Source organism: Corvus cornix, chromosome 1 (assembly GCF_000738735.6).
Source record: "Corvus cornix cornix isolate S_Up_H32 chromosome 1, ASM73873v5, whole genome shotgun sequence".
Taxonomy (NCBI): domain Eukaryota; kingdom Metazoa; phylum Chordata; class Aves; order Passeriformes; family Corvidae; genus Corvus; species Corvus cornix.
In genome coordinates this window covers 87,584,857-87,609,180 of record NC_046332.1, presented here as the reverse complement: position 1 = coordinate 87,609,180, position 24,324 = coordinate 87,584,857, and the positions used below count along the sequence as shown (strand labels likewise).

General features: G+C 41.6%; 1 protein-coding gene across 3 annotated transcripts; it reads right to left on the bottom strand.

Annotated features, from left to right (window-relative positions):
- Positions 1 to 1,863: 1,863 nt before the first annotated feature.
- Positions 1,864 to 21,364, bottom strand: NMS (neuromedin S). 3 transcript variants are annotated; one of them, XM_019282772.2, is made up of 8 exons: positions 21,251 to 21,364; positions 7,457 to 7,512; positions 7,035 to 7,085; positions 5,882 to 5,941; positions 3,929 to 3,964; positions 3,470 to 3,511; positions 2,467 to 2,497; positions 1,864 to 1,978 (listed from the first exon to the last, which is right to left on the bottom strand). In XM_019282772.2, the coding sequence occupies exons 1-8, from the start codon at positions 21,318 to 21,320 to the stop codon at positions 1,962 to 1,964; spliced, it is 363 nt and encodes a 120-aa protein (XP_019138317.1). In that variant the 5' UTR covers positions 21,321 to 21,364; the 3' UTR covers positions 1,864 to 1,961. The 3 variants fall into 3 exon arrangements, with proteins under 3 accessions (XP_019138317.1, XP_039404629.1, XP_039404643.1); XM_039548695.1 differs by lacking the exon at positions 21,251 to 21,364 and adding an exon at positions 7,641 to 7,785; XM_039548709.1 differs by lacking the exons at positions 3,929 to 3,964; positions 21,251 to 21,364 and adding an exon at positions 7,641 to 7,785.
- Positions 21,365 to 24,324: the final 2,960 nt, after the last annotated feature.

The window sequence follows — 24,324 nt, the reverse complement described above, 5'->3', positions numbered from 1 at the left end:
CAACACTGTTTTGGTCACAGATCCAAAACACAGCACCATAAAAGCTGCTGTGAAGACAATTAACTCTATCCCAGCCAATACCTGTACCAATACTTACGCAGAACTGAGCAAAACTTGATACTTTTCAGATTTGGCCTCTGACATGAAACAAGCCAGAAGTGCCATTGCAGTGCTTTTGCGTCATTATCTCTTATTTATTTGCATTTCCAGAGTGCATCCCCACCACTTTTATTTGGCTTAGTTGTTCCTTCCAGAGGGACATCCTAACTGGTTCCAGATACCTGAGAAGCCAGAGGAGCCAGCATCCCATTCCAAGGGTGAATAATTTCCTACAGGATTTGACAACAGCAACAGGGTGCTATGAGGGCACAAATAGGCCTCAATTCTCTGAGGAGCCTGCCTGGGAACCCCCCCCACCCCACCAGCACCCTCTGCCCAGGAGATGTAATTCAGCCAGGTCTTGACCCTGTTGGAGGCTGAAATAAATAGCATGATATTGTACTCATGTCACAGAATAACTGAGGCTCGCAGGGACTTCAGGAGGTCTCTAGTCTGGTCCCAAGTGGGAATTCAGACCAGCTGTTGTCTACTCTGGTCTTGAAAATCTCCAAGGACTGTCCTCTCTGGACAACTGGTTGCACTGCCTGGAAATTTCAACAGCTCTTGCTTCAACTTATGCCTGTTGCTACTTGTCCTCCCACCCCACACTGTAAGGAGCCTAGCTGTCTCCTTGATGACCCTCATATGCACTGGAGGGTATATTAGATTCCCCTGAAGGCATCTCTCCTTCAGGCTGAACCAGCCCAGTTGCCCTTGCATCTCTTCAGGGGTAGGTGATGCAGTTCTCACCACCTTGGAGGCCCTTCCTCCAGTTTTTCCATGGCCTTCCTGTATTGTGAGGGTCCAAACTGAACACTCTACTCTAGATGGAGTCAAAAATTGCCGAACAACTCCTCACTTCTCTCTATCTGCCAACCAAACTTCTGTTAACACAGCCCAAATTGGGAACTTGCCCAGATAAAACCCCACAAAACAACAAAATTGCAGGTATCTCAGGGTTTGTTTTTAAAGGTGTATCCAAATCACATGTGGCTGTGCCAGTGTAACTGAAATGGTACTATGCCCCAGTAGCCAAAGAGAAGGAGGGGTAACAGAGGGCTTCAGGAAACCAATGGTACATTCAGGAATTGCAGCCTCATTTGTATCCCTAGACCCTCAATTTTACTATGTTCTTCTCTTCCTAAGGAAGTAACTGCTTAGTACTTGAAGTTTTGTGCCCATAAATGTCTCCATGTACCAAAACACTCCATACAGTGCAAGCACAAGCAGCTGCACTACATTTTTAAAAGCATGATTTCAGGAGAAAAGGGCAGATGTTCAGAATATTTCTCCAAAGTGCATCATTTGTGCTTTATGATAGCCAGTAAGGCAAAGCTGAAAAAAATACATGATCTGATCAAATCATGTCTGTGTGTAGCAGCAGTACTTGTTCCTCTTCTTTCAAAGTGCTTTGGCTTCATCAATTATCACACTCAAGCACTTAGTTACTCAAAATAAATCATTAAAATGTCCGTGATGATTTTAATATTGTGCTGTTCCGGATGCCTATTCTGAAATAATGGGGAAATATATTACCTAGTCAAAAGGACAAGCTTATCATTTATGACCATATTAAAGAAGATGTTATAAAATTCACTGTTGGATTTGAAAATGGTTGATATTGAGATCATTGATTTCCTTTGATTACAGCTAGCACCAGGCACTGCTCCACTATAGCCCAAGGAAGCCTGGTATGGGCTTCAATAAAAAAAGGACAACAAAAAGAATTACTGATTGCAAATTTATTACATGGAACAGCAAATTCCAGACAACTGCGTCACATAATAGACAACCAGTGCAATGGGAAGTCTCTTTCCTTTATGTAAACCAAGTCATCGAGTTGGTAAATGAATCCATGAACTTCATATTCCACGGTATTCTGAAATGAATTAACACAGTATCATCTTTTATGTTGAGATGTTGATGTGAATATGACTTAGTACTCAGAGTTCTGTGCATCTGGTTCTTCTCAAAGTTAGAAGTTAAATAGCTTCAGATTCTAATACCAGAAGATTAAGATGCTTGAAAGTTTAGATAAGCACCCAAATCTGTTATTTTTGCTCAAACATGAATCCTCCCTCCTCACACAATTCTCTTTCTACCATGTTGTAACCCTGCTGACCTTCTTTTAGAGTATGGAAACATGACAAAGAAAACCATCCCTTTGTCAAGGGTGTGTACTCTTAAGTCTGTGAGCATGAAAAAACCCCATGTTTCTGTCAAGACAACTCTCAGTGGCCATATGAAATGTGTGTTTCATAGATTGGTACTAGGTTTGTAATGCTTCTCAGGACCTTCTTTCGTCATGAGGATCATCATTAGTGAAAAGGAAGAAGAAATTCATGATGCTTTTGGCTGCCTACTTACCACTGCCTTCAATAGTTCTTCCATTTCGAGGCTGAAAAATATAATAATTAGATGATTGTAAAGAAGTAATGGATTACAGACCTATAAGCACACCAAAAATACATTCCCATCGTGCAGACAGAGGACTGTATAAGACTGTAGTAAGATTTTCTTTACAGCAACATGTCAAATTACAGGGGACCCATGCAGGGTGGGTTATGCCTTTCAATATGAGAATTTTCATTCAGCCTCTGCCCAAAAACCTAAACATTCTGGCTTTAATTATTCTCATTCAGGGTTTGGGTCTCAATTCATTGGGGTAGTATAGGCACATACCTAAGAAAGAGCATATAAATACCAGCACTGAAAGAACCTGGATGGACACACTTGAAATAACTTGAATTAAACATAAATTACTGCTGAATTGGGACTCTGGTTACCTGACATGACCTACTTTACAATATTTTAAATTTTTTAAAATGTGTTCAAGATATTCCTAAAAATTACTTTGGTGTTAATCAGGGAGTGTCTAAACCAGCACATTGGGTATTAGACCATGTCATAGCTCAGCAAGCCCATGGGTGAAAACCATGACAGAAATGATGATCATTTTGCTTTGGCTTTTCACCGTTACGCAGCGACTTCACTTCCTGCCAGACCTCTCAAACCAGGTGGACACTCAGCTCAGGCACATGTTTGATCTAATTTATTTAGCATCAGTGAACCTTGACAGTCTCAGAGATACAAGCCACATGGATGATTTGGCTCAAGATAAAACATTTGCAGAGGCGTATCTTCAAACAAAAAAAAGTGTTTAATCCATTAGTACCCCAGATCTCATTATCTTGTCATATTTTAGTCAAACCAGAGCTTTTCGAGCAAATGGCTCCCTAAGCTTTCAAGCAAGGGATATTTGGCCTCTCTTCAAAACAACTGCAGCAAGAATTTGTGAAACAGCTGCTCATCTGTGAACATATAACAATGTCCGCTATTGAGAATCTTTAAAATGAAGAGACTCAGATACCCTGAAAAGGAAGAAAGGCCGCCCCAGAGTTCCATGACTGTCCTGTAAAATCAAACACAAACAATGACAAAATACTTTAAACTCAGTTCCATAGATCCGTTGCCAAATTTTACCTTTCTATCAGAATATCGGTAATTTGGGGCCTTTTTCAGCAGCATGCAAACAAGATGTTGATAGTCCCCAATGCCCATTCATCTGGGATGCTGATTAAAAATTGATGCCTAAAGAACATTGTGTCGAGTGTAAATATAATAAATTACCATAATTAAAGATTCACAGGGTTTAGAAGAGATATAAAAGAAAGCTTTACGCATCGGGTATAAGCAGGGTCAGCATAGATCACTTCCCAACCACTGAAAAAAAACAAGGTGACTTTAAAAAAGCAGCAAAAGAAACAAGGAAAGGGACATACTTCCCTAGCCACTGCTACTGCCACTGCTTGTCTTCACATTTACATACCTTCTTTGTAAACTTTGCAGAAGCAATCTGTGATTCCTGCAAGTGGACACTGTAAGTTAATCAAGATGCCGGCATGTTTTGGTTTGTTACAGTGACCCTCTATTGCAGCCCTAAACCTGCAGCCATGGTTTGGGAGCCCTCCTGCTCAATCAAGGTGCTTTAAAGTATGCAAAGGAGGAGACTAGTGCAGAGACAATATGAATGCTACCCTTGTTCTGATATGATTATTACATACCAAGCAAAGACAGAGATTGACTCATGACTTAGCCTGAAGTTTCAACTATCCTAACTAATTTATAACAGGTGAGAGATTACTACGTGGAAGAAATATGGTAAAAACTGAGCTTCTAAACAACTCTAGGATGGAAATTTCAAACACACAGTGAAGTGATTGTGATGTAGATGGGTTTAGATAGCTCTTTTTGCTTTCTTTGAAAGCACCATCTACAAGGTTTACCCAAAGATTAGACGATGATGTTAGTCTTAGCTCTCACAAAATATTTTAAATTCCCCAGGTGGGGTTCAAGTCCCATTCAAGCCCAAATTGCCATGGACTTCACCTTTCACAGTGCTGAGGCCTCATTCATTCTCTTGAAACCCCACCTACCTTCTCTATAGAATCTCTAACTCTGACTAAATAATTATTTTTTTATTCACAGAAATATAGGATAATGTAGAAATTTAAGTTCAGCTGCCATTAGTAGGATTTCATAACTTTTTCCTTGGACTCACTACGTACAGACTCATGTTTGTAGTGTATTCTCAAGATTCCTTGTAGGCTAAGAAAGTATAACTTCATGTAATATGAGATTTGATCAGCTGGGTAAAACTTCACATAGTTCTTTTTCCATATTTCACATATTTACTTTATCTGCTGCTTTACTCAGACCACACCTAGAAATCATATTGCAGACATGTAGCTCATATTTTTTGAAAGGCTATTGTATGAGATTCAGCTTCTAATCTTGAGGACACCATTTTTTGCAAAGTTAGTTACTAAAACAGTAACCAGGAATAGGACTCTGTTCAAAGTTACCAGATGATTCTGGATGTTCCCTCATTGGCTAAGTCGTGGAGGCATAAGAGTCAATAGTGAACTCAAAAACATTTATTAGACATTCAAGACTGAAATGCTGGAATTTTTTTATACTATCAGCTTCAGTATTGTAGAGTTTTATTACTGCTTCAGGAAAGCATGCTTGGAATTATAATAAGCCAAAGACACTGGCAAGAAGAGATATTGAAGTGCATTTCAAAATACTTTCTATTATTGTCTTGCAGGATCTACTCTTGTTTTGAAACAACAGAGGACTCAGCCTCCACAAGTAAACTGGCTTTTTAGCTTACACTCGGGGGTGAGTGAATTTTCTGGAAAAGGTTGTTAATGAAGTGGTGATAATAAAATAGTGATATAAAGCAGAACTGACACTGAGGTGGGTCTTTATATGACTGCACTAACAAAAAAGAACTATACTCAATAACTCCTCAACTTAATCTCTTTAATCTGAGTCAGAAACACAAAGAAACCCCAAGACCATTTCAAATAGAGTATTAAAATCAGTAAAGCAATTCATACACCTCCATGTTCAGCATGATACAAGGTATGCTATTGATCCAGTGTTATGTATCTTTTAAGCATATTTAACCCAGTGTTATTCAAAACTGAGGGTCAGGTTAAAATACTCTGACTGTAGGTGCATGTTTTGGTTCTTGAGCTCTAAATTGGTGAAAAACAGCAATTTCATATAAATAATTTAAAGTAACTAAGAATTACAAGCAAACTACTAACAAGAAGAAAATATTTTATATACTCTCCTACATCTCTTAAACCATCACACTATTAGATTCTACATTATTGTTTGGAGAGAAATGTCAAAAAGTTGATCGTGGAGTGGTTGCTTTTTAAGTTTAAGAAAGGCGTGCTTTGAAACAAAAGAAACAATGGCCCCTTACCTCATTTTTATGCATGCTGTTGAATATGGAATAACAGAGATCCAAAACAGTGCTGGAGATCTGAAAAAACAAGCAATACTTTAATATATTTACTGGGAGAATGTGGTGTACATGGTTTGATAGAAAACAGGCTTGATTCTGATCCTGAATCAATTTAGATTGAGCACAGTTCACTAAAAACACTTGTAGCAGGGGAAAACTTACTGATGCTATTATGAGCTGAAAAATTAGTCTCTTGTTTGAGGAGAATACGCAGAATACAACAGTTGTCAATACAGTCTGGTGCTATAAAGAGATCTAAATCAACCTCACATTTAAAATACATTTTTCTATGCTAATTGTTCTAGGGATAGCTTTGGTTTGTGGCATGTTTAATCTGTGCTCATTTTCACCTACAAGCATTTCAGTCAATCAATGGTATAATCATTAACCATGAATACTGAAATTACTGTCCCATAGTCATTGCCACAGGACAGGGATTTGCTTATGCATGCAATCACATTAGGTAAGAACTACAGGAAGTGAGGTATAAGACACCTCAAAAACAGGCTCTGGGAACAGTTTTCTACAAGTCTTGGTTCACAAAACTGTAAGATTTCAGACAGAAAAAATCAGCACAAAATGTTAAAAATTTCCAAATACTTCCTGATCCTGCAAATATTTTTCTCCCCACTTTGAAAATAACCCTTGGGCTCGATATTAAATGCAGTGTAGCTGATCTTTCACATACTAATTTTTTCTTCTAAAGTGTTTGTAAGCTCTGGGCCAGCAGAAGTGATCTGTGAAAACTTCCCCTTGCTCCCCTCTCCTCTGAGCACCCCAGAAAAAACCCATCCACCCACCAAGCACCGAGCCAGGACCACATAGGACCTTTAACTCCTGCAGAGCTGTCCGTCACTTCTTGCTTCAGTGTTAGCTACTACTGGCATGGCAAGAAAGGAAAAACAAACCCGTGCTTTCCTTTAGGTCCGCATTAGCTTCACTGGGAGGAGAGCACATACACCAACAAACCAGCTCTGCTCTCCAGAGCTGCTGGCTCTCTGGCAGAGGCTGTGCCACCTGCAGGCATCGATGCTCCGGGTTATACAGGACAATTAGTATGTCTGGAGGAGAGAGTCTCAGCAGATCAAACACACTACCAGAGTCAAATTACCTGAGGCTGATCCGACATTTCCATCCATTGACTGAAACACAGTGCCAGTTGCTTTAAAAAGTAAAGAACAGACATTAACAGTGAGTCTATCATACCTTCGGACCTGTGTTTTCACTCGGGAAGTCGGGACTGGCTCGTTATTAGCCTGTCCAGCTTTTGCTGACCCAGGTGTCCTATTCTGCACCCGGCTGCACACCACACCCCTGCCCGCACCTGTTCCACCTGCCGCTGCGGAGGGCACAGGGCGCCAGCCTCCCTCCTCTCTTTACCATCTCCCCCAGGGTTTTTAATAAGGCATTGCCAGTCCGTTGCCGATTTCCTACCTCTTTTCCCTGCCAAAGACGAGTGTCGTTTTCCACCTTCCTCGTCTCTACCCTACCTCTCCACCGCGCATCGCTGTCAGACGACAATGACAGACGTACCTGGTTTTGGGGCAGCTCCACACCGTCCCGGTAGCGCGAGAAAGGCTGCGGGAACCCTGCGGGACGGGACACGGGTGCGTTGGGATGCCGCGGAGCCCAGCCCCGACGGCGCTCCTCTCTCGAGAGGAGCCGACCCTTTCCGCGGGTTCTCTCGCGTTCCCCTGACGCCGGTGCCGGGACGTACCTGAGCCCCGCGGGAGGGCGCAGAGGCAGCAGGCGGCCAGGAGCCAGGGCAGGGCAGGCGGCGCCGAGGGCATGGCGGGCCGGGGATGGACGGATGGGCGAGCGGACGGGCTCCTTTATGGGGCCGCGCCGAGCCCCATATGGAGCCGCCGAGCCAATGGGCGCCGGGGCGGTCCCAAGCAGCGCTCCCACTGTCGCTCCCGGTGTCGCTCCCGCTGCCGGACAAGCACTGCCGCCCCCACCGCCCCGCGGCTCGGCACGCCGTGACGAGAAACCCCCACCCCAGCCGTAGGGACCCCGTTCTCCAACCCCGAGAACTCCCCGTCAAAGCTGCTTTTCTACAAGAGGTGACTGAGAGGAAAGAGTGAGAGATGAAAAGAAGATGCTGTGCATGGTCACATGACGGAGCAACAGAAAATTCTGTTTTGTAGTAGGGCTTGCTGAGTGTTTGGAAATTATTTCTCCTCATGGCAGTTTGGGAAATAAAGTTTGCCTTCTAATTAGAAAGGATGTGAACTTTCATATTGAACAAGTCCTGGCCCATTTTACTACATTTACCTTCACGTGAAATAAGGAAGGCCATCCACCTCTTTGTTCATTTCTCAGTGGGTATGGCTGTAGAAGAGATACAGATCTGCTCTCAACAGAAAGTGAATCTCCTTTCTTCCTGATTTAATCATTGTGTTTGACTATGGAAAACTCTTCCTGGTTTTCTCTGTGCAAGTTGTAAGGGCAATGCTTTCTAATCAGATCACAGACTGAGAAAGGCAGAGCCCTCCCAAACTCTCTTTTTTATAGACTTTGGGCCTGCTGAAGCAAATACATATTCAGTTGTCCAACTTCTAACATAGCGGGGTTGGAACTACATGATCTCTAAGATCCCTTCCAACCCTAACTATTCTATGATTCTATGTACTAGACATGCTTGGGAGGCAACGGCTCCAGTGCGGGATATGAGACATAAAGAGCTGCAGAAGCTATTATTTTCACAGCATCCCACCTCATCTCATAATGTCCCTCAATGGCTGTGCTGCACACTAAAAGGATGACGGTAGGACTGTTCCTAGTGGGAGCATCTCAGAACAGTCAGGGAGGAGACACACCTGTTTTCTCACCAAGAAAAAGGGAGCCAGACTTCATCGACTTTGTCAGCTACACAGCTGTGTGTCCTGAACATGTAAAGAGGCACTGGAGCAGCCGAGTGACCCCAACACTGTTAGTTCACCCTTTGTTCCTTCCCCTGGGAGAGACAGCTGTCTTCGCCTCATCACAGCCTTTTGGGGGCAATAATCTGAGTAGGGAGATGTCAGGAGAGGTCAGACATTGCTGGAGTAGACACTCAGCTGTCAGATTCACACTGTCTTAAGTGGAAATGGGAGTTTCAAGACAGGATAGAATTCAAAGAGATTAGTAGTCCCTCTGACTGTATAATTAGTGGGAGCTAAAGCAGATTGCAGCAAGTTTTGTGATGATAGTTTCTCACAGCAAATCCTCCCAGGCTTTCATTAACAAGAAGATGCAGGGTTCCAGGAAGCCCATAGCTCCTATTTGCAGTGGTCCTGCTTTCTACCCAAGCCCATGAAATCCTGGAGTGAAAGGACTGTCTGTGTTTGTTAAATTCGCTCATAAAAGGAGGATGGTGTTTAATTTTTGATAGCAGCAAGAAGCAGGTTTGTGTTTGGTGTAATTTATTTAAGCCAGTGTAGTCACAGAAATGTGAAAGCAGAGCCCCACTAAGTGTGAGCTGGGCTCATCACAGGCAGACAGTAAAATGAGAGAAGGTAAAGATACTCTGAAGGATTACACATTTTCATATTAACTATCTTCTTTCTGTCTTTCAACACTTTAACCAAACTTAAAATTATTTTTCACCAACAGTTTTTCTCTTGCCATGCTTATCACAGATCTTGCATCCAAATCACTCCCATGCTGCAGACTCACGGGATTTTGGAGAGCCATTAAAGATTCACTATTTGTTATTATTTTTTTAATGTTAACATATGAGATACCAATCCTTTTAAATCCTAATAACTTGCTATCTCTTTACAAAAGAATACTTATAAATTATTACCAGATTGCTAGTGATAGTTCACTGTAATGGGATGTGGTTCTCTGGCTTTCCCTATCTGAGTAGAAAAGCACAGTCTTCTGCCTTCTTCCTCAGGTGACCCATTACCTGCCTAAATTCCCACTTCTTTCTCACACAGCCTGCTATATAGTAGCCTCTTTCAACACATCTGAGTTTAGGAGTAGGATTTTTTTTGTAACAGCATAGGAAAAGTGGCATGTGATCATGCTGGGTGAGTAAAATCTACTTCTACCTTTCATAAAATACTGGATGCTACCTGAACCTTTCCTTCCTCCTTCTCATGCACAATAAACCATCTGCTGCTTTATTTCACCCTTTACCACGGAGTGCCCTAAGTGTACTCTGTGTCTTCTTTCAGCAAATTTTGCCTACAGTGAAGCCTATGGAGCTATTCATTTGCATCAAGTGAGGCTTAATACTTAGAGATGAGATAAAAATTTACTCATTCAAACTCCACTAAAAAAAATCACAACTTATCTCCTAGCTGAAAATAGTATTTTATCACAGCTGTGCAGTATGAGAGAAGAATGGGGAAAGTGTTGAGAACTAAAATTTCAAATATATGAGGGTGTTTTATAATGAACACATTCAGCTTCCTAAATCAGAACTTTCTTTGCTGCTGGATGTTTCATTTTAAAGGTGTTAGCTAAGGTGCAGCTCTGCCAATGGATATATCAACACCAAGCCACATTAATGAGCCACACTTTTACTAGATAAATAAAATTACTGCTTTAAGGTCCTGGGCTCTCTGCACAAAGAGAGAAAATTAGGGTGACTTTCAGTGCCCACAGTGATTCACAAGTGAGTTTAAAATGAAGCTTTAGTAGGGATGAGATGAGAAACAAGAGGATTTTTTTTTTATTGTGAGTAAGGAGGCTTGGCATATATTTAGCAACAGCAATATCACCCATAATTTTAGACTAAAACATGCTGTGATTGATAAATGAATAAGAAGAAAATTTGGTGTCAATGGGCAAAACAGATGAAGGGCTGGTTTCCTTTTTGTAAGTGATTTCTGCAATGAAATCAGTAGTTATTGCAGACAGCAAGGACAGAGTCTGCAAAATGTCACCATCGAGCAGTTCCCGAGTGCGTCCCAACCGGCTGCTTCTGCTTGCTCATGCCTCTCCCCCTCCGCAGCTCAGCAGCACTTCCTACAAAGCCTTATCCTGCTCTGAGGGCTTTCAATACCTCAGCCACGACCTGTTTGGAAAGATGAGGAAAGCTGCAGAAAATGGAGAGGATTTATGAGGCAAACCTGTCACAGAGCCTGCAGACATCTCCCACTGTTCCTATTACATATAACAGTGCCTACTTACGTTGAATACAAGGCTGTGTTTGATGTGGTTTTAGTTAACATTTGTTTACCTTTCCAGCACAAACAAGTGGTCCAAACAGTGGGAGCTTGTCTCATTTTTGTTTTCACATGGGCTCCACTGGGCACTCAGAGCTGTGTGCCCCAACTTTGCTTTACTAGCACATATCACACTTTTGTAAAACTGGTATCTGCTATAGGTGCTGATTTGGTTGTCAGAATGTCAAGTAAGTACACAATAGTCAGTCTTATGCTTCTGCTTGTGGTTGGGTTGCTATACCTTACAGCTATAAAGCCGTGGTCTTAAAGTTGAGTAGGCCAGCAAGTAAATGTTTCAAGGGGATCAGTTAAAAGCATGTCCCACAGGGCAGGAGTTCAAAGACAAGAACTAACCAAGAGCATCAAAATGGAGGACAGATGCTAGTGGTGAGGTTAGGAAACTAGACCAGGAATCTAAATATTTGCATTCTTTTGGATAGTTTCTTGGCTAATTTTTGGAGAAATGTGATTTTATGTCTGCTACATTCAGCCAGAGAAGTGTAAATTCCTCTGAAATGGAGCAATTTGTACCTATCATGTTGTGCTGTATGGAAAGAGTGCTGTAGCAATGGGAAGTATTTGGCTACAGTGGGATAAAGGATCAGTATAATTTCTAGATTTTGAGACATTTGAAAAGATCTTTAACCTGGAGCTCTGACTTGGCTTAATTTTATTTGGTGTTGCCCCAGCTGGACAGGGAAGCAGTATGCTCTTCTGCTCAGGCAACTGGTGGGATAACTCAATCAATATCTGCAATTGAGCTTTCATCAAGGATTTGTCCAGAATGATTAATTCCTGGCATCTTAGCCCTGCCATAAATTTCCAGGTGGCCTCTGAGTCAAATGCTGGAGTGGCTGACACATACTTCACAGCACCAGCTGAACAAATTTGATTTTAATAGTTGAATTATAATGCTGACACTGATTCATCCATGCCTCCTAAATCTAAATGACTTCATTTGTATCTTTAATTTTCTTTGAGTATAGCTATATGTAAATCATAATTTTGTGTTTATAGAGGGATCACCACAGTCTGTGGACACCTTACACTGATTACTAGAGTAAAGGACTTAACATGTGTATCATTCATCTCAGATTTCTGGCAAATACCCAAATCCTACATATCCATTACTATATGAGAAGAGAGTAGCTGAAAATAAATGTTTGTCTCACCAAGAACTGACTACAGGGAGAGCCAGTCCCAGACCATTTTTACTACCTGACTATGTTTCCTCAAAGATCACTCACTCTAAACCCACCAGCCAGAGAGAAGAAATCACCAGACTACGTTACTCTATTTCAGTATCATATGACCCATCCACCCTGTACTAGTGATATGACCCATCATCTGCCTGACTTTAACATGATACACAAAAACCAACCCATCTGGGAAGCTGAGTGCTTAAATAACTGGAGCTCAAGCCTCTGGACACTCCAACTTACATGTCACTTATTGAATGAGGAGCAAAGAGTTTAACCCAAAGCTCTGCTCCCTTAGCCATACTTATCAACAGTTAATCCTGTCAGACATCTGAGTTGAGGGCCATTCAAAATGAGTAAGTACTCAAACGCTGTCACTTACACTTATTGCTGAAAATACCTGTGTTTTTCTTAAGTAACTTGACTTACTTAATATGAAAGTAATTCATTTTTCTCATTCTCTTTCAAGTCAGCTATATCTTTACAGAGTATTGCTGGTATTGAAAATGAAGTGATTGCTTCTTTTACACATTAAATGTCATTTGTATGAACTGTTGTATGCCTTCTGACTTAAGATGTAAAACTTAAGCTAATTTTTATGCTGTCCTTTGGCCAAAATGGTTATGCCTTGACACTCATTGGCCTGAGTATTTTTTAAATCTCATTAGATTATATCACTCCACAAAAGCTCTACTATATCAGAAAGCAAAACTTTTCAGTTGTTAGAGGATTTTATTGGCCTCAAAATATTGGAATTGCAAGTTTCATGGAAATGCACTTCTGGGTCTAGCAGTCAGACCAGACTGTAAACCAACAATAAACAAAGAACCACTAATACTAATCCTACTGCTTGGATTAGGGTCCAAACCTGTCTGTCAGTAGTGATGTGTTGTCCATAGCCTCTACTGAGAATTGCGTCTCATCCTCAGAAGCTGTTTCTCTCCCCACCTGAGTCCTAAAGCCCTTTGTGCCCAGAACACATACGTCTTTCCTCTATGGCAAAAGATCTGCCTGGTCTGCCTGCAAGCAGCTGTCCAGAAGAATCACAGGCAAACAAAAGGCAGGTTTTCCTTTGAAGGAACCATTTTACAGTTGAATGTCTTTTAAAAGCTTTTAATCTTCTTCTCCAATAAATTTGAATGAGATTTTTTGTTATCCTTTCCCAAAGGTCTGTTTGCAGAAGCATGGTGGTATTTATTATAGATACAGAATTAATTTGTATCCATTAACACCCAATTTACACATTATCTTCTTGATTTTAGTTGCTCCATGTAGGCCAAACCTTGAATTAAGAAAGCTCTCCCTGCCTGGGGAAGGACTCCATGAATGAGCCCTTCTGCTCACTTGATCTCTGCTCTGGGAACTGTGTTGCTCAGCCCTTTCCAGGCCCAACGGGGGCTAAAGTTCCAGTCCAAGATCTAGACACACCATTAGACAGAAATGCATAGAAAAAGACCTCCCATAATATGATGCACCAGCTAGACAAGACAAATGAGGGAGAATGATAGTGTGGTGGCAGGAATACAGACGTTTTGGGAGTTCCTATCCTCCATCTGTATTTACTTTCTCTTCTTAGTAAGTATTTCTTTACAGCAAAATATTGGTGGGGGGGGGGGAATGTTTTTGTGGACCACCCTTCACAAAATAGCTTAGTAAGACAGGAAGCTGATTGTCAACAAGCACGAGTGGAACACCAGAAACTGAGAAGATGCTTGCCCAAACAGGTGCTGCTTATAGATGAAGACCATCACCATGGTTTAACAGGAACCAGGATATTGGAGTCTGTTGAAATAGACTGAGCTTCAAAAGATGTGCAAAAGATGGACCAAAATTTCCAACAGAGGGTAGTGCCCTGGTGATGGTAACAGAGCAGGGTTTGACAGTGACAGGGGCCTTGCTCAGCACTGGCACTGCAGCACCCATGTGGATTGGGGGACACAGCTGGCACCCAGTAGGGATGACCCAGTGGATGTAGTGCAGATCGTGCACCTGTGGCCCAACAGGTCTCACTTGGTGGCATGAGGGTTCAGGGAGTGTTGGGAGCAGTGGGGGATCACACACAGCCAGAGCACACACATCCCCCAAAGGAGAAGTAGGCAGGAGTGGAGCCCATTACCCTGGAGAGAGCGGTGGGCATTTGTCCCTCCCTGTGCAGAATTTGAGCATTTGGAGATTAGTTATACAAGGGTGTTTAAAAATTTCCAGTTCAGTAACAGTTTGTGAGTGTCTAATGTTGAGGTTTATCTCCTGGTATAGCTCTTGAATATATTTTTCACCAGTTGCTGACCAATTATGTGCTGTTAATAATTCAATAAACTACTTCAGTCTTGAGTTGGTTTAAGCTATGAGCAGTTTTTCCCTGGGATAATTATGCACCTGAATGTCCCTCAATGCTAGCAACATTGCGCACAAAATGCAGTAAGGCCAGCTTGCTTTTCCCCTTCATAACAACACATCTTGACAATGCATCTTCTGTCCTAAATGGCAACTGCTGCACTATCTGCTGGCTCTGAAGGCTCCAAGATAAAGAAGGAATTACTCCAAAGCCAAAGAAGAAGGGGAAAAATTTGAGAGAATTTGAAGGAAATAATGACCAAAGAACAGAGCGGAGAGCTTATCCACAGGGAAAACTACTTTCTGACTCAACAGAGGACTACTCTATCCCTCATGTTTTGTCAAATGCAGTCTCTGCCTGTCTCAGCCCTACTACAGAAAAATGTGGAGGCTGGAGCCTCTCTAGCATGTAAGTGGAGAAGACAGACTTTTCTCTGCAGTATAATTTGCTGTAAGGCACCCCACTTAAAAGTGAGCAGAGAGCTTAGAGTTTCACCTGGAAAGACTTAATTGTTAAAGATGAAGGAAAAGCCAAAACAGGCAGCCACATCAATGGTTATATCAGGTACCTTTCTTCTAAGTACATGTCACTGAGGAGAGGTTTAGCAGAGATGACACATTGGGACCACATCTCATAATTTGTTAATATAAAAAGATACAGTGCACTAACTGGCAAATCCTGTCTAGTTTATCACTGCAAACCTCAGAGATTTATGATGGCCAGAGGTATGTGCTTATCATGAAGTCACATGAAAATGGAGATCATGTAATGTTTATTTAGCTGGATGAATAGTCCTGAGACAGGAGAATTAACTGCATACAATTTCAATTTTCTTTTTCTTTCTGTTGACAGAGTTAACATATTCCCAGCTGGCAACAGAGTGTCTGAAGAAGATAGTGTTTAATGGGATAGTGAAGAATGATGTAAAGTCAAAATCAATTCATCTACGATGAAATACAGTAAGATAAATGAGTACAACATTAAAGAAGCCAATAAAGACCTTGATAAAGCTTCATGAGGCATAATAAAGTTACAGAAACAATTTCTAGAGAGTGTATTGGATATATTTCCAAAACCCAAGCTATCATTTGAAAAATATTTTTAAATGTCCTCTGTTCTACATGAGAAACATATTTGTGTATCCAATTTCTGTTGGTTTTACATTAAAAGAAATACACATTCACTTCAGAGCGTAGCCTGGCAGGTTCTAGCAATTTGCAGAGTTTTTGGCATAAAACAGTGATGCTGCTGCAGTTCCTGGTCTGCCTGCAACTCTGAAAGGCAGTCTTGAGGTAACTTCTATATCAAACTACCATTATCAAGCATTGTTTTAAAGCAGTGTTATTTTTGCCATGGAATCAATAACATGCTTCACTTATCCAGTTGTAAAATGCTAGTGAAGAAAAGAGATTTTTCCTGTGTGAAGGAGTTGGATAAGATGAAATCTGTGTGCAATGGCTTAAGGATAACCTCATAATGATGCCTTTTCTTGGTCTTAAAATTAAGAATCAAACATGGTTAGAAGGGAAAAAGGGGTTTTACTTCAGTATTTATTTTAAGGATCCTTAGGTGCACCACATCCAGGTGGAATGTGTTGAAACGCACACTGCAATGCCCACACCCGATAGATCAGGTATAACATTATAGGTTTTACTAATTAGCATATCTATCAAAGATTCCCCAGTGAGAGGCTCAAGTGAGCCCTTCTCCTCAAGGAACCTTCCCCTGGATGGTTCTACCTTAGTTTAAAAAATGTGTTCTGGAGAGGACCTTGGTGTCTGGGGCTTTTTGATCTTTAACTATGAGGCTTCTAAGATGTTTGGTCTCCTAGCTTAACAAAATAAGTCTAAGAATGTAGGCTAAAAAACACTAAGAATACAAAAAGCTATAAAAAGGTATATAAAAGGGGTATAAAAGAAAAGGCAAAAAATCATCATGGCATCAATAATGACTACAGTGTGACAATTAAAAAAAAAAAAAAAGGAAAAATCAAGCAGAGCTCCCTGCCTTCTGTTTGGAGAAAACATAGCCAAAATTAATTTTCCTGTTCTAACTCCAGCAATATCAAGAGAACAGCAGAAGCTGATATGACCCATCCCTGGATGTGTTTAAAAAAAGACTGGATATGGCACTCGATGCCATGATCTAGTTGAGGTGCTAGGGCATGGGCTGGACTCAATCATCTTGAAGGTCTCTTCCAACCCAGACATTCTGTGAATTCTGTGAACTTCTGCAACAGGAGCGCATTTAGACAACAACAGAGCAAGACACAATGTGGCACCACGAGTTACCCAAGAGAATGAGGCTCAGTGTGTTGCTGTTGTTTATCGTTCCTGAAGGAGAAAATAATCTGCCCTCTTTGCAGTGGCTGGATCAATGAGTCACTGCTTAGTGACACAGTTTCCTTAATGAAGTGAGTGCTCAACAAAGATGTGTAAATTAGGGAATAAGGATGTCGCAGCAAAGTACATGCTAACTGCTCTGGTAGGGTTTTTTTCAAACCAGGAAAGCCCACTAGTTAAATGATGCAAAATATAAAAGGACAAAATCTCTAGAGGGAATTGGTAAGTGGATGGATGGATGGATGGATGGATGGATGGATGGATGGATGGATGGATGGATGGCAGCCTCCTTCTTTTCTGGGGATACAACTTAAAAGAAAGACAGTGTTGCTGTGGAAATATGCCTGCCTAAGTGGTGTGATGCTTCCAAATGCAGGGCTGGGGTGTTCCTTATACTAAAAAAGAAATAGTTGTAATTCTCAAAGATTATTGTGAGCAGAGCCTGAAGGTGAACAGAGGATCTAGTGCCTGACAGCAAGAGCTGACAGCCTAAGAAAGGGAAAGGTTTGGCTCCAAATGGTCAAAAAAGATTGTATTTAGTAAGAATTTATGCTGTAATATGGTAAGAGAGGAATGCTTAATACAGCTGATATAGGCTACCCACAATATTTTTAAAAGAGCTGAGAAAGAGTCTGTAGGATCTGTGCTACAAGATGGTATCTTGAACCACTAAAAAAATGTACTTTTAATCATAACACTTGGTTCATACTTGAAAACAACATCTTGGCTTGGCTTACTCTTTTTTTATTTCGTTTCATTATTTTGAGCTCAGATGTAGATTTTGCAATTTAGAGCAACATCACTTGAAAAAACACATAATGATACTTTCATAAACACTACAGTGATGGATATAAAGCATTAAACAATGACTTTTCTTTTCTAGAAGTATAAAGCTGGCACCTTCAATATTGCCTTTTATCAAATACCAATTGCAATAGCAACAGGTGACTTATTCATTTAACTGTATGCTTTGTAACTGAGTATCTTATAATACTTTTCAGAGATCATCTGTGAATATGAATTTCATCTTGTTAACCTTCTTTCATTTAAGTTGAATACATAGAAAGAAGATGTAAAATCATTCTCCCTCTTTTTAGGTGAATAAATTCTGGAGATAAAACCTAATGCTTTTCATGGTTGATCTATCATGGCTGGTCCTGACATAAGGTTTGATGCATGGCTGGCGGTCACAATTCCAAAACATCAACTGCTCTTTGGGTGAACTGAATAAATTGAGAGGCTAGTTGGTGACCATCGGTTATACTTCGGGAGATCTCAAAGCTTTACATTAAATGTTGAAATCATCTTATATTCTCAAGCCTTTTCCTTGTAGTGAGGCTGAAAGCAGTGTCACTAAAACTTGCTATATTTACCCTACCCGTCATATTTTCAGGGATCTTTTTGGTGGTGGTTGCCATAACTGGTTAAATTACACCTATTTTAGAAATGGGCATTTTCAAATAGACAATCTCCTATGTGTTCTCACCTTAGTGAGAACAAGATTTTATTGTTGCAGCCCAAGACGGGCTGTGCTCTAATATCTTCAGAAACATTGAGTTGAAGGAAATAAAATTTGCCACAGAGAATCAAGGTAAAGCTAGATCTTGATGTCTCTGTTTTTCAAGGGCAAGAAACTTCAACGTAAGTTTCAGTGACTGAAGAATTCATCTCACCTCAGTGTTACAACTCCAAAGGCCTGTTCTTCAAAACAATCCAACTACTTCCTCTTAATTTTTCCTCCCATCCCTATTTCTGTCTATGTGGTGACTGGGGAAATTCCTTGTCCCTTTTTTTGTTTTTTTATATTGTAGCATGTGAACATGCATGGTAAGTTAAGGACACATGGTAACATAGTTAACAGCTCATATTCAGGAAGGCAGCAAAAAAATCCCCTAAAAACACAAAGAATTTGTGTTTCTCTTCTTTTGGGGGGTGAGGGGATTTTTTTTGTTGTTTTTTGTTTGTTTTAAAGAGTCAAGGAAACTATGGAGTAGGCATCAGATTTTGTAAAATGATGGGTTCTTAATTTCCATTGGAAACAGTCACATATAAATAACTCCAAAATTATTCTTGGATGAGGACCATGCCCCCAGAGGACCACACTCTGAGGTATGGCAAAGGGGCCACACTGTGCAGGAGGACGTGGGCCCTCCCTGGGGAGTCACTCCCTGTGGCCAGAGCACAGTCTGCATTTGCAGTGCCTTGGTCAGGAGGATGCGCCAACAGAGGTGAAGTCCCACCTCTCACCCACTTGCCCTCCCAAGTCTGGATTGTAGCACAATGCCTGTCATTTTAGGATAACTCTTTTAGACTTACATTTCCTTGAATTTCTGGCACAAACATTTTTTTCTTGCCTTCACAAGAGTGGTGTGATTCCTAATTAATTATTCAACTATAAGGATATGGGAAACAAATGTTCAAATTCCTCCTGATAGATACCACATCTGCCACCTCCCAAGAGCCAGCCCTAAACAGCAAGTTATAAATTATTTGAAGCACTCAGTGTCCCTGTGAAGGCTGTTCCACTTAACGTAAAATATTCTAATCCTACATACATTCATTAGCAAATGGGACCCAGGTTCTCTGCCTGCCCCCACTTTTCTTTTTTAATCTCATCCCCCCATGACCCAAGTCACCCCTCAGCCTCCTTCAGGTGTTTCTACTTACCCCAAAACTGGTCAGTTTTCTAATGTGGAGATAATCAAGCAGAAGACAACAGCTCTCCCAACCCTTGCTACAGCAGTACTACTGGTATCAGATATGTCAGGAATTGTGTCTTCTGCTTAGCATGCTGTCCTTAGGTGTTTTTTCCAATATTTTAGAGTGTAATCTCAAACACTGGTAAAGAGAAGTATTGGTTCAGAGCAGCACAGCTGCCTCCACTCAATAATCCTTTTTGAAATGCAGTGACAAAAAAAACCTCCACCTGAAATCTGCCTTACTTCTTACTGAGCCTAGAGCAGCTCTGGTGCTCTCTATTTGTGCAATGCCAATCTTGCAGCTCCTCTCAAGGCAAGGCACAGCACTGGCAGGTGCACGGGCACCTGCAGTTTGTCCTCACTGGAGCCTAAGTCACAGATGCAACCGTGAGCACCATACCTGCAGGGTCACAGCAACTTTGTCACCTGGGAGTAGCCTGGAAATAACTTGTCCCTTGGGGAATGCAACAGGTGAATTTAAGACTCAGCTGCTTGCCAGTTTGACTCTGCCAGCCATAGAGCAAAATGAAAGTTGGTGAATCCAGCTGTCTGATTTGAGCTGTGGGGAGAGGGGAGGGTTAAAAGAGGGTAGCAGGTCGCTTTGCAATACACTAACTTGTTTTGAACACTAAGTGGTTCAGTCAATTGTCTTAATTTCTCTACTTTGGGAAACACCCATAACTGGGACTTAAAATTCAATTGTTACTTCTGATTTTTATTTAAAGAATTGACTTACCTTGCTACATTGACATGATAGTTTGCTGATTGGCTGCACTCATTTTATGACCTATATAATTAATTTTGAATCATTAGGTTCAATTTTAATTGAAATTGGTTTGATAATTAAATGTAGTTCTTAGCTACTCTAGTCCAGCGTCTAGCAGCATGTTTTGTTCTTTGCTATTAATAAACTTCACAAAGCTGTTTTCCCTTTTCAAACTACCAGCTCAGACTAAATGTCTGAAGAATATAAGATAAATTAGATGGTTCAGCTAATGACCTACTTACCTCAATCTAAACTTTTTGTCTCCTTCTCAAAGGCAATCAAATTGTGTAATGATATGCAAAGATTTAAGAATTCCAAGGCACTCGTGATCAAGGTAAAACTTGCCTCTAACCCAAAATAAAAAGTTAACTTAATCTTCAAATGAACACATCTCATTTGCTGCTTATGGATTTGATTATACCCCTACTACAGGCAGTATGTTTTTGCTACAGATATCAGCCCTAAGTCCCCCCAGTCCCTCCACACACCTCAATCTTTCCTATGAAAGAGCTGTTTTTGACATGCACTTTATTCTTTGTTAAAGTTATTTTATATTTTAAAAAATCCAGGAAACACATGCTACTTTATGTATGATATTTATGCCATATTAGTAAATCCTGCATCTGTGTGAGGCTGTATCTCCCTGCATTCATTGGCCTGCCTTTTTTTTTATTTCCACAGTGTCTCTTAATAATGTAGAGGCCACAAAGTATATTATATGTTGTATCTTGTATCAACACAAACCACATTTAAATAAGCTCCCTTAAGTTCCAGAAAGAGACAGAATCTGGTGACGAAGATCACACTCTAATAAATGTGTTACATACCAAAGGTGCCATGTCTGATCTGCAAATCAAGGTACTTGTACCCAAGAGATCTCCTTTGGTGATCAGTCATGCTTCAGAAATGCAGTCATGAAACAGATAGATGATTTCACTAATAATGGCAGAGCACTAGGAAAAGCACGTCTTCCTACTGATTTAAATAAGATTTAAATCTTCGCAAGTACTTGATGCTGAGCAGGTGACTTGTCTTAAGGTCAGCTCTTATGGAAACAAAGCATGACTCAAAAGGGCTACCAAGACTAATCCTAGTAATTGGCATTGGATTTAAACCTGAAATAACTGCAAAGAGCAAAAAATAAACATAGCATAAGTTTAACAATATGGGCAAGCCCAGGCTTCTGCTGAATAGGATGAGCTTGGAAGGTCAAGGAAAATAAAGGTTCTTTCAGTGTGATTAGGCTGGATGTGCTCAAATGCAAACTGCACTATGGATGATTGCTTACCTTGTCCAAGACAGAGGCTCATTTAAACATTTTGGTATGCTTAAATGCTATTTAGAATTAACTTATACCAAGGGCAGTCATGACAGCCTGCCACTGACAGATAACTTCTTAAAATGCTTGCATGAGCTACACCTGGTCTTCCCTGAGTGGCCAACCTGCAAATGTGGATCTTTTGTAAGACTGTTCCAGGAGAAATGTCAAACCCGGAATAAAGATATACAAGAGTTATTAGGACATACACCCTATTAGGACATACACCCCTTTTTTTAGTGGCATAAACATTAAACATGTTATAAAGATCAACTTTTTACGTTTAGGCCCATGTCTTTACAGAAAAAATGGGTACATCACTTCCATTGGCTTTAGCATCACATATCTGGGAAAGACACTCTAGAATATCCCAGAGAGAGCAGGATGACTTTTCACCAGCTCACTTATCCTTTACATCTCTTTGGCAATGTAAAAATTCTCTAGTATTAAAAAGAACCTAGACTCACACATCAATTTTGCTGCCTATTTGAAATGCTAAACTCCACTACAATTTAGCATTATTAGTAGCAAGAATCCTGTTGGCCTGAAGTAGCAACTATATAATCCAACAGTACAGTTGCCTATGCAACACATTCTTCAACGTCATCAGACACTTTCAGGCCTGATTACTGACAACAAAGCTTATTAACTGTGCTTAATTTGGAAAATTGGTCTCTTTTGTACTGGATTAATTATTATACATGTCAGTAACAACATACTTGAAAGGTTAAAGTTCCTAAATTGAGCCTGATAATCTGGCAGGAATTGGTTCCACAGCTGGAGACTGCTTATTAATAAATCTGTGTGTAGCTGAAACGGTAGTCATCACTGAAACCTGAAGAAAGGAGTAGCTTTCTAGCCTGTGCAAGACTCAGACTGGTGACAGCCACAGATTTCCAACGTGCTTTGCCAACAAGGTAACTGTCACAATCATCATTTCTACTTCACAGGTAGAGAGGAAGGGATGCACAAGAATGTGGTGTCCCAAGGTGCTGATACAAACAAACATAGAGTCAGTCAGAGAATTGGTTTTCTGATTACTGGCTTTTGGCCACTGGTTCCCAGTGAGATCTGTGTTTCCGCTGCTTCACTGGAGACCAGCAGCCATCAGCTGAGCATATAATTGCTAACGCATTTGCATTACCCTGTTCTGCTCCATAGGTTGGCCATGGTATCTGTACCAGTGACAGAATCCTTGGACTTCCTTGGTCAGGCTTCAGCAAAGTGCACCACGGTAGTCAAGTCTGAAAAGACATGGATCAGAGGGGCTAAATACTCCTCTAACAGGGAGGAGTGCCCTCTAAGACTGCAATATGTCCTCAAGAGGACCTGTTTAAATAGATGTTAAGAAGATCACCATCACCGGGTTTTCATGGGGTTTGTGTGTATCAGAGTCCTCAAGGTGAGCATTTTGCTTGTCCACTGTGAGCATGTTTCTTGTCCAGTGAGCTGAGCACTGAGTGTACAGCTGTGTGCAGTGACTGTGTGCACTATGCAGTGCCTTTGGGGGAAAAGGAGCCTGGGCTTAGCTAAAGGCTGTGGACAGCAGCATTCAGACAACACCAGCCTTCACACTACAGCTGTTTCTCACAGTGGTTTAGGGTAGTGTTCCTCTTCTCCTGGAGCCTACACCCGCCCTGTGTCTACCGTGTCAGGGTGAGGCGTTGGGCAATGCCTGGCTCTGCCAGCTGCTTTTACATTTTTTTTTCATTCCTGCCTGGCCAAGGGCAACTTTCCTGCCTGATGGTGGGCCTCAGACAATTGAAGAAATAGTAAGAAGTGTTTGGAGAAACATCAGGGAGGAAGAGTCACATGGAAAGGGACTCTTGACCTCTACAACTCCCTAACAGGAAGCTGTAGCCGAGCAACGATCGATTTCATCTCCTAAGTACAAGTGATGGGTCCAGAGGAAACAGGCTCAAATTGCACCAGAGGAGATCTAGGTCAGGTTTTTGGGAAAATTTCGTTGTGGAAAGGGTTGTCAAACATGGGTACAGACTACCCAGGGCAGCGGTGCAATCACCTTCCCACAGCACCCATATGGATGTGACCCTCGGGGACACGGTTTAGTGGTGGCCTTGGCAGTGCTGGGGAAACAGTTGGACTCGAAGATCCTAGAGGTCTGTTCCAATATTAATGGTTCTGTGATTTCCACATCTATATGGTTTTTTTTAAACAGGAGCATTAGTGACCTACGAAAGATGTTTTAGCCGTTAAAAAAAAAAAAAACCGCAACAACCCAAACACACGTATACACGTGTATATATGTGAGTCCAGCCGGAAAGCCACACTCGAGGGGAAGGAGGGAAGAGGCGGGGAGAGGAGGGCAGAGCTGCCCAGCCCTCCCTCCTTCCCTCCCGCCTTCGGGCGGCCGGGTGCGGCGCTGCGTCTTCTCGCAGCCGAACCGAGCCGTCCCCGCGGCGGCCTTCACCTTCCTCCCCTTCCCGGCGGCGGGGCTGGGGCCTGCCCGCGGCCCTGGGAGGAAATGGAGGCGGCGGCGGCAGGGCCGGGCGGCGGCGGCAGGGGCTGAGCGGGGCCGGGGAGGCGCCGCCGCCGCCCGCAGCCGGGCGGGGGGGATGCGCC